The sequence below is a fragment of the Miniopterus natalensis genome, chromosome 18 (genome assembly GCF_054644295.1).
Source record: "Miniopterus natalensis isolate mMinNat1 chromosome 18, mMinNat1.hap1, whole genome shotgun sequence".
NCBI classification, from domain to species: Eukaryota; Metazoa; Chordata; class Mammalia; order Chiroptera; family Miniopteridae; genus Miniopterus; species Miniopterus natalensis.
Window position 1 is genome coordinate 36,491,479 of NC_142098.1, and position 9,935 is coordinate 36,501,413.

General features: G+C 52.9%; 2 protein-coding genes across 2 annotated transcripts; both read left to right on the forward strand.

Moving 5' to 3' along the window:
• Positions 1 to 1,883: 1,883 nt before the first annotated feature.
• On the forward strand, positions 1,884 to 3,785 carry APOC4 (apolipoprotein C4). The gene is made up of 3 exons (XM_016212556.1): positions 1,884 to 1,959; positions 3,009 to 3,150; positions 3,620 to 3,785. The coding sequence occupies exons 1-3, from the start codon at positions 1,884 to 1,886 to the stop codon at positions 3,783 to 3,785; spliced, it is 384 nt and encodes a 127-aa protein (XP_016068042.1).
• Positions 3,786 to 5,109: 1,324 nt separating this feature from the next.
• On the forward strand, positions 5,110 to 5,863 carry APOC2 (apolipoprotein C2). Its single transcript, XM_016212555.1, has 3 exons — positions 5,110 to 5,164; positions 5,329 to 5,470; positions 5,773 to 5,863. Exons 1-3 carry the CDS (start codon positions 5,110 to 5,112, stop codon positions 5,861 to 5,863), a joined length of 288 nt encoding a protein of 95 aa, XP_016068041.1.
• Positions 5,864 to 9,935: the final 4,072 nt, after the last annotated feature.

Below are 9,935 nucleotides of genomic sequence, written 5' to 3' on the forward strand. Positions count from 1 at the left end.
ATGTGTTAATGCCCTGCCGGTGAGCCTGGTACACAAGCTTAATAAACAGCAGCTGACATTGAGCCCGTACCTTTGTGTTGGGTCTGGCACTGCTTTCGGCACTTGATATAAATAATCTCCTTTGCTTTCCTGAGCAGATGGTCCACGACTCCCATTCACCAAGGAAGAAATGGGCCCAGAGAGGTTAAGCAGCTTGCGCCAGGTCACACAGGCAGAAAGATGGGGAGCCAGGCTCTGAACCCCAAACCATGCTGCTTCACATAATACAGTGCATGGTGAGTTTCTCTTTTTTTTTTATTATCATGGTGAAATATACAACAAAATTTACCATTTTACCCATTTACCAGTTTATCCATGAATTAATTAATGGAACAATAAATCCATGTTTTTCTCTCTCTCTTCCTCGCTCTCTCTCTCTAAAAAAAAAAAAAGACAACATAAAACAAAATATTGTTTTAAAAATAATAGCTGGAGGACCAGTTATGAGCCAGGTCCCACGGCTCGGCCATGGGACCATGGGCTGAAGGCCTTGGTCTAGGGTTGCCAGATAAAATGCAAGATGCCCAGTGACGCTGGAATTTCAGATAAATAATGCATTTTATTTCTAGTATAAATATGTCCCATTCAGCATTTGGGAATCATACTAAAAATTATCTGTTGTTTATCTGAAATTCAAGTCTCATGGGGCATATTGTATTTGTAGGTGGAAAATCTGACAGCCCCCTTGGCCCCAGTCTGAATGACCACATAGGATGGTCCTGGCCCAGAGGCCTCCAGTGTGGGCTCTGCACACAGTAAGTGCTCAACAAATGTTCCTTTGTTTGTTTGTTTTGTTTTTTAACCCTCACCCAAGGATATTTTTCCCATTGCTTTTCCGAGAGGGTGGAAGGGGAAGAGAGACAGAAAGAGAGACAGAGATCGATTGGTTGGCTCCTGCGCGCCCCCGACCAGGGCTGGGCTGGGGACTGAGCCTGCAACTGAGATACGTGCCCTTGGTTGGAATCAAACCCGGGACCCTTCAGTCCGAGGGCCGATGCTCTAGCCACTGAGCCAAACTGGCCAGGGCTGTTGATCCATTTATTTATATTCATTGGTTAGAATTCATTCACTTGTATGTGCCCTGACCGGGGATCAAACCCACAACCTTGGTGTATCAGGATGACACTCTAACCAACTGAGCTACCCGGCCAGGGCAAAAAAGGCTCATTTTCTTTCTGTCTAGCATTGGGCCCAACCTGATGTTGACAAACCTCCTACTATGTGCATCTGGAGCTTTCCCACCCGGCCCTCACCCAGCCTTCACACGGACTTCACCTGGCAGGTGCTTATTACCCTCCCCATTTTACAGATGAAAACACTGAGGCCCAGAGAAGGGGATGTATTTGCCCAGGCCATGTGGTGAGAGTGTGTCTGGCCCTCTTGTCAAGAGATGTTAGAGATGAAAGAAATAATCATAAATAGCTATGATCTAGGACCACATTCATTGCCAGGCTCTGTTAACACCTTTGCTTGTATCATTTCATTGAATTAATGTCCTGCCTGAAGCATGGGTTGTGGGCCCATTTTACAGAACAGGAAATTGAAGTAGAATTGGGGGCTGTCACATGAGGGTCACATGGGGTAGAGCCGGGATTGGAACCTGGTTCAGCACAGGAGGACAAAGAATATTCTGCCTGCCCCGGTCATGTCAGGCGCTGGAAGGCAGGAAGCAGGGAGGCCAGTAGAGGTGGGCATAGCTTCTCGTAGCCACTGCCATCTGGGTGCCCTTCTGTGAAGTCCCTGCCAAGGGGCGTGGGCAGGTGGCCGGAGGAGGGCTCTGTCTGGCGCAGCCTCCCCCTGCTCCAGCCCTGACTGCTGAGCACAGGGAGACAGAGCCCCTAGATATGTTGCTCCCTGGACTCAGGCCCCGGGCCCTGCCCTCTCTCTGCCTCTGCCTCGTGGTCCTGGCCTGTGTTGTAGGTGAGAAAGAGCGGGTGGGAGGGTGTGGGGACCCCCAGCAACATGGGATGAGGGTGACTGTGACGGGCAGTGTAGTCACATGTGTGCTCATGGTGTGCAGACGTGTGTGTGCCTGGGAGTATGTGTCAATGGGGTTGGGACAAATGACAGTGCTCATGCACTTGTGTGTAGGCATGACTGTGCAGTCATGGGAAATATGTGTGTCTGAGCATTAATGTGTGTGCATGGGTGCACACGTGTGTCTTTACGAGGTCTTTATGCCAATGCTTTGAGCATGCCCACAGGTGCGGGGGGGGTTGCACTGGAGCGAGTACACCTGGATTGTACACGTGCACTTAAAGTTTTAACATGTATGCGGTGCCTCCAGTGTGCAAGGCACCCGTGCAAGTGCCTTACACGTGTTCACTCTGAATCCCCACAATAACCCATGAGGTAGGTCCTATCAGCCCATTCTACAGAAAGGGAAGCTGAGCCTTGAAGAGGTTGTCACTGGCTAAGGGCACACCGCAGGTTGCTCAGGCGCATCTGTACGCGCATGTACCTGTGTAGCTGCGTGGCAGCTACCCTCTGTGGGTGAGGCTTCGCCCACGTACATGGGTGCCCAGATGTGTGCCAGGAAGTGCAGTGCCCACTAGGACAGCACAGCCTTGCCAACCTCCATGGGGGGGGCGGGCAGCCCGCCTGTGCTCTGCAGGGAGTGGAGGGAGATCAGTGTGGGGGTCATGGAGAATGGAGGGGAAGCAAGATCGGTAGTGAAGGGGGCACTAGGAGAAAGGCAGGGGTGAGAGAGGTGGGGTGACAGACTGAAAGAAAACCACAGGCAGACAGAGGGGTGACAGGAGGGGCCACAGGCACAAAGGGTGAAAGGGGATGACCAATGGCTGAAAGAGGGCAAACGGTGAGAGGGACATATAAGGAGGTGGAGGCCAGTGGTGAGAGGACTGGCAAAGGGCTGTCCTTGGGCCATCTGGAGTGACAGTGACAGTGTACAGGGAGGGAGAGGGGTTCTGGGGTCCTAGCCTACCCAAGGTGCCCTCTGTCACACCTAGAATGCCTGCAAGAAGTGCCTACCGCGTCCCCAAGCCCCCCACCAGGGCTGGCAAGTAGATCCTGGAGCCTGGTGCGGGACAAGGTGAAGGGGTACGTGGAGCCCCTGGTGAAAAGTACCAGAAACACATGGCAGTGGTTCCAGTGAGTGTACCCAGGAGAGGCTGGGGCTCTAGACTCCTGGGTCTGAGGGAGGAGGGGCTGGGGGCTGGACTCCTGGGTCTGAGGGAGGAGTTGGGGCTTGGACTCCTGGGTCTGAGGGAGGAGGGGCTGGGGGCCTGGACTCCTGGGTCTGAGGGAGGAGGGGCTGGGGCCTGGACTCCTGGGTCTGAGGGAGGAGGGGCTGGGGCCTGGACTCCTGGGTCTGAGGGAGGAGGGGCTGGGGCCTGGACTCCTGGGTCTGAGGGAGGAGGGGCTGGGGCCTGGACTCCTGGGTCTGAGGGAGGAGGGGCTGGGGCCTGGACTCCTGGGTCTGAGGGAGGAGGGGCTGGGGCCTGGACTCCTGGGTCTGAGGGAGGAGGGGCTGGGGGCCTGGACTCCTGGGTCTGGGGGTGAATGAGGGAAAGTCTTGGGGGTAGCTGGGGTCTAAACTGTGACATCCCCTTTCCCACAGGGTCCCCACAGCCCTCAGGGGCTTTGTGCAGACATACTATGAGGACCACCTGAAGGACCTGGGACCCCGCACCCAGGCCTGGCTCCTCAGCTCCAAGGACAACCTCCTGCAAAAGGCTCACAACCTGTGTCCCCGACTTCTTTGTGGGGATAGGGACCAAGGTTAAAGTGTCCACACCTCCACAATAAAGAAATTCTTGTCTGTGCCCCTGTCCCAAGCCATCCTCAATGAGGCCAGAGATGACTCTACCCCATGCACCCCAGCAGTTAATGAGTAGAGGAAGTGACAATGGCAAGGGGGGGCTTATGGATAGGAGTCAGGAGGGATGACCCCCTCAGTCCAGAGACCCTCTTTGGGCTTGTGGGATGGGAGACTTCAGGCCCTCAGTTTGGGATGAGAGGGTGGAAGCTGGAGAGGAAGCAGGGTCGCAGGTCCCCACAGTGACCCCTCATTCAGAGCTCTGCCTCTATTTCTCACGTGGGGAAGACCCCAGATCCCATTCCTGGTGGACGCCCAAAGCCCCCAACCTCTCTACAGCCCCCATCCAGCCTGTGTCTCTCAGGGGTGAAGTTTCGGAGGGGGGCTCTCTCTGTGGCTTGACCTCAGGGGATGTCCCTGCCCTCTGTGCCCCTACCCCACCCCCTCGGTGGCTCTGTTGGCGTGGACTTTGGCCTAGGCAGCCAGGTGGAGGGTAGGTGGATCCCAGGAGCTATAAAGGCTTTCTCTGCCTTTGGGAGCTGGTGAGGACCGCCAGCCAGAGTCTGGTAAGAAAGGGACCGAATCGGGGTGGGGGTTCAGCAGGGTGGGAGCAGAGATCGGTAAAGAGGCAGGATGGGAGAGTCCTGTGTGAGACACAGAATTAGAACCTAGAACCGTGGGATGCCTGCCCATGCTGGTCCCTCTCCAGGGTCTCTTCTCCACCTCTTTGCAACGACACAGCCTGGATGAGCAAAGGGGGTGGAACAGGGCGGCAGAGACTGCTCATCCGAAGAGTGGTCCTTAGCTGAGTCTGAGGCCCAAGTCCCAGCACTAACCGGGTCTGAGCATAAACGCCACCCTCAGCTGAGGCTTCCCCAGCCTCCACGGCGCACCCTTCCCCCTCCAGAGCAATCATCTGCATGTCACGCACTGTATTTTCCTCATTTAGTATTTGTTCATTGTATTTCTCTCCCATGTCAGCTTCTAAGGGCAGGACCGTCGCTCTGTTCACCGCCAGGCTCAGAGCTGTGCTTGGCGCGGAGTAGATGCTCAAGAAATGCTTCTCGAGTGAATGAATGGATGTTGGAGTTAGGATGTTAAAATCAGGAGTAGAATCACAGGATGTTAGACAGGGCTGCCCAAGCCAGCCCTGAGGAACTCGACTTGGGTGGTGTGGGGGTGTGGGAGAGCGGGAGCCCAGCTCCCTCCCTTTGAGTGCGGGGACCCCAGGAATAGATGCCTCCAGTGGCCCTGCCCTACACCCTCCTCAGGGCTCCAGATCTTCTGACGCCATGGGCCCTCAATATCTCCTGGCTCTGTTTCTCCTTCCCATGGTCCTGGGAATTGGTGAGTGGGGGGGAGGCGGGTCTGTGGGAGGGGGATGATCCTAAGCATCTTCCCATCACTGTTCTGGTCTGGCCCCGCCCCTGCCCCTGCCCCTCCTCTCCTTCCCTGCCCACTCTCCCCCTGCTGCAGGCCTGTCAGCTCTTCTAACCCACTCTCCCCCGCAGAGGTCGAGGGGACCCCTGCACCCCAGGAAGATGAGTCCATGAGCCCCACGCTGTTCTACCAGATGCAGGAGTCACTTCTTGGTTACTGGGACACAGCCAAAACAGCCGCCCAGGGCCTGTCCGACGTAGGAAAGACACTCAGGTATCACCCCACCCCAAACAGCAGGAGCCCCAGCCCCCTGCCCCTCTTCCTTCAGACGCAGGAGTCTAGGTTCAAACCTACGCTCTTTCAAGGCCCAACTATCAGCCCCCAGCCCCCAGCCCCCAGCCCCATTAGAACCTGAGATTCAGAGATCCCAGCCCTGTCCTATCTAGGATTCCAGGAGCTGGGATTGCAGCCTCCTTTCCCTGAAGGACATGTGATTCTGGCCCTCGGTCCCCGCTTCCCTCAGTCCTAAGAATCCAGGCTCTTCCTCTCTCAGACCCTCTGTCCTTTCTCCCCAGGGAAATGTGCAGCAAAAGTGCGGAAGCTATGACCACTTACGCAGGGATTTTTACTGACCAGGTCTTTTCTGTGCTGAAGGCAGACCAGTAACAGCTGGGCCCCCAATCACTGGAGAGGGGATAGTCCAGATCCCAGTAATCCCTTGGCTCCCTGACCACCCCCACCCCCTACTTCCTAGCAGCTCTCAGCATCCTGCTTCCAACTTTAGCCTGATGTCTTATCAATAAAAAAAAAAAAAAAGCCAAGTTTACTCTCTTTGATGTAGTTGCTTTTCTGAGACCTCAGGGGCCAAGATGGAGGGACTCAGTCAGTCCAGCCAACATTTATTGAGCGCCTGTTGTAGGTATGTAGCCCTAACCTGGTCAGGCGTAATAAAGAGGTGAATTATAACGATAAATGATCATAACAACAAAATTAGACTGTCCTTCACTAAGGCCCTTCTTTCCCTACTGTAAAATGACAAACCATAGCTAACCTGTAGTGACTTCTAGCCATGTCCAGGACCTTGTCTGACACTTTATTATTATTTAAAAAATATATATATCTTTATTGCCTGGCTGGGTGTGGCTCAGCAGTTGAGAGTCAACATAGGATCCAGGCAATCGGGGTTCGATTCCCGGTCAGGGCACATGCCCGGGTTGTGGGCTAGACAGCTGATCAATGACTCTCTCATCATTGATGTTTCTATCTCTCTCTCCCTCTCCTTTCCTCTCTCTGAAATCAATAAAGATATATTAAAAAAAAAAAATAAAAATCTTTTGGCACGCCCCCTACTGGAGATCTAGCCCACTACCCGGGCATGTGCCCTGACCCGGAGTCAAACCTCAATCTCCTGGATCATAGGTCGATGCTTAATCGCTGAGCCACACTGGCCAGGCCATTGGTTGATTCTTGTATGTGCCTGCAACCTTGGCGTATCAGGACAACGCTCTAACCACCTGAGCTACCTGGCCAGGGTGTTCTCTTCTTATCATAAACAGTCATAACATTTTCTGAGCTCCTACTCAGGGCCAGGAGCTGAGTTTCCATCCTCAGGCTACAAATAGAGAGGCTGAGGGGAAGGGGTGGGCAGAGGATTCGCAAGCCAACCAATAGAGAAGATAACTTCAGACAGCAATACATGCAATGAGGAAAAGGAGAGGACATGGCTCAAGGCCTGGGTGTGGCCACCTTGGATAGGTAGTGGGTTTGGTGCAGGGAGGGTCCCCAGGAAGACCTGGCTGGGCTGGTCACAGGGTTACGCAACTGCGGTGTGGTTGGGGCTGTGGTTGCTGGAGAGTGGGGGGAGGAGGGGCACTCTCTTGGCCCCCAGGTCTGGGGGGGGTGTTAGCTATTAGAAGAGGGTCTCTGGGCAGTGGGGGATAGCAGACAAAAGGCACAGGGTGTGCAAATAAGAACAGAGGCTCTGCAGTCTGAGAGGGCAGTGCTAGAGCCTGTGGGTAGAGGAGCTGGGCACCTGGACTCCTGGATTCTAAGGGAGTAGAGGGTGGTCCTGGGCCCCCAAGTCCTACGGGATAGAACTGTTGGCCTCTGAGGACCCAGGCCTATATTTTTCCTAATCTGCTTGGCATTAACCTCCGGCCAACTTTTCAGCACTGTTGGGGCAGTTTACCCAGGTCCTGAGGCTGGGCATCTGTGAGGCCAGTGGAAAACAGGAGCTTGGGGAGGGGTTGTGGGAAATGTCCCTAAGTCCCCAGGGCCTGGGAAGAGCCGAGGCTGCCAAACCTAGGGGTGATGGGGAGGGGGGACCCTGGAGGAACAATCCCTGCTCTGTCCACTTGTTTCTCAGGAACTCAAAGCCAAACCAAACCTCTGCCCAGGCCAGTTCTGCTTCCAACCAATCCTGGTGCCCTTCCCAGATTCCTCCTTCCTTTCTCAGGCTCCTACCTTAGTTCTACTCAACCTTGGGACCCCAGAGTCCAGGCCCCCAGACTACTCCTCTCTGAGAACTCAGAAGGCTGGGACCCCAGATTTCTCCCTCAGACTCTGGAGTCCGGACCGCAACCTCCTCTGAGGAACCAGAAGTTCAGGTCCCCAGGCCCCTTCTCCCTTAGAACTTGAAATCCCAGCCTCTGGTTGGTGTTGGGCGCCCCCTAGTGCGCAGCAAAGTGGTCTGGCCTGTGATTCATTTACCAGTTAGACGGAATGGAAGAATTTATTTGGTCACACACCAGACAGCCCAGGAGGGCTTTGCAGGGGTCCTATCTAAGGTCACAGTCTAGCCGAGAACCTCTAGTGCTTCAACAGATCAGGACTCAGCTGTATATGAGAGAGGGAGACCGATTGGGGAATTTTGTATCTACAGCTGAGAGCAGAGATGGGGTTACAGTGAAGCTGAAGACTAAGCTTCAAAGCCCTCGCTTGCCTGGGCTTTCTGTGGTCCTCTGTTTAAATTTGTACGGGTAATTTTGTACTTTTAAAAGAGAGGCCCACCCTGGTCGGTGTGGCTCAGTTGGTTGAGCATCATCAGGTGCACTAAAAGGTTGCCAGTTCGATTCCCAGTCAGGGCACATCTGGATTGAGGGCTCAGTCTCCCATACGGGGCCTCCAGGAGTCAGCCAATCATTTCACTATCACATTGATGTTTCTCTCTCTCTCCTTGTCCCTCCTATTCTCTGTAAAAATCAATAAAAATATTTTTAAAAAATAGGCCCAAAAAATCTCAGCCTGCCCACAGTCTGGGGAATTTCATCCGTATGTTTATTCGTGCCTGGACTTAAAGACTGGGCCTACAATTTTACATTATCATTATTACTACCATTATTATCTGTACGAGAAGGGGATTGGGAAAGAAGTTTTCTAAGGTTCCTTCTTGCCCTTGTGATGCTCAGAGGTAAGTCATTCACGTTCTGCACTCAGTTTCATCCTTTCACTCGGCAATTGCCCCTTGGGGCAGTGCTGGAGGACACAGCACTGGGCTTGCTTGCCAGGGGAAAGACACACCACACCCATCCCTGACCTTGATGGCCCACAGTGAGCAGAGAGGGGGTGAGGGAGTCCAGGGATCTTGAAGGACTGGGAGGCAGTGCCCTGCCCAGCCTAGGGGGTCAGGGAGGGTTTCCTGGAGATGATATTATTATTGAGCTGAGAGCTAGAGGGAAGTGGAGGAAGTAGATTGTAAAATAATAAATAACTATATTCTCCCAGGTGATGCCTAAGGTTCGCAGTAACAGCGCAAAATTTTGATTGATTGCTTATTAAGCATGAGGCAGGGTCCAGGTGCTTTACATTGGTGAGCTCACTGGGTAGTCTCAAAAGCCTGATGGGACAAAAGGGGAAGAGGAATAGCAGACACTAGTATAATACCTAGTGTGGACAAAAAGGGGCCACATACTAAACCCAAAAAGCTCAGGGCAGGCCTGTGCCGTGGCCTTGTAAACTCAGAGACCTAAAATAACCACGAAGGGTGGTCTGAAATTAAAACTTTTTAAACAGAAGCAGTTTACGGTTGGCAGCCAAGTCCTAAGGCAGTATTTTTCCCAAACGAAAGTTAATTTTCACCTTAAGCCTGTAGGCTGTCTTTCATCTGAATAACATACCTGATTAATAGGTGCCTTTGCAAAATAACTTCCCTGCACCAGGGCAGAGACCCCCCCCCCCATCCTCATTGTTAGTTATCTTGGTTATCTTGTTAACTATCCTGTACCCACCTATGTGAAAGAAGTACGTGGCCATTCAATCCCAGAGGTTTCCCTGCTTTGCTTTCTCCCACCTCCCTAATCTATCACCAATGAATTTCTTGTAACCCACATGTGTCTTCGCCTTTGATTGTAATCTGTAAAGCAAGACTGCCATTCTCCAGCGCATTATTTCAATCCGTTGAGATTTTGGCTCCCCGACATCAAATTAATTCACACAAAACTCTTCACAGGTTTGAATGTTTTCTTACGTTAACACTAATTTATAAGAAAGGAAGAAACAGGCTTAAAGAGATAAGTCACTTGTCCAGGATCACTTAGCCAATCAGCAGTGTAAACCCAGGTCAGACCTCCACCCAATTCATTGGTGAAGGTTTAACAGCCGCTGAGAATCTTCTGCCCTCTCTGGGTGGGCCTTCGTAATACCCTCCCCAAACCAGGAGTCTCTGAGCAAGTGTCCAGGCTTGGAGCTGTAGAAAGATACACAGCTAATAAAATTTGGAACGCATACAGCCCTTGAAGTC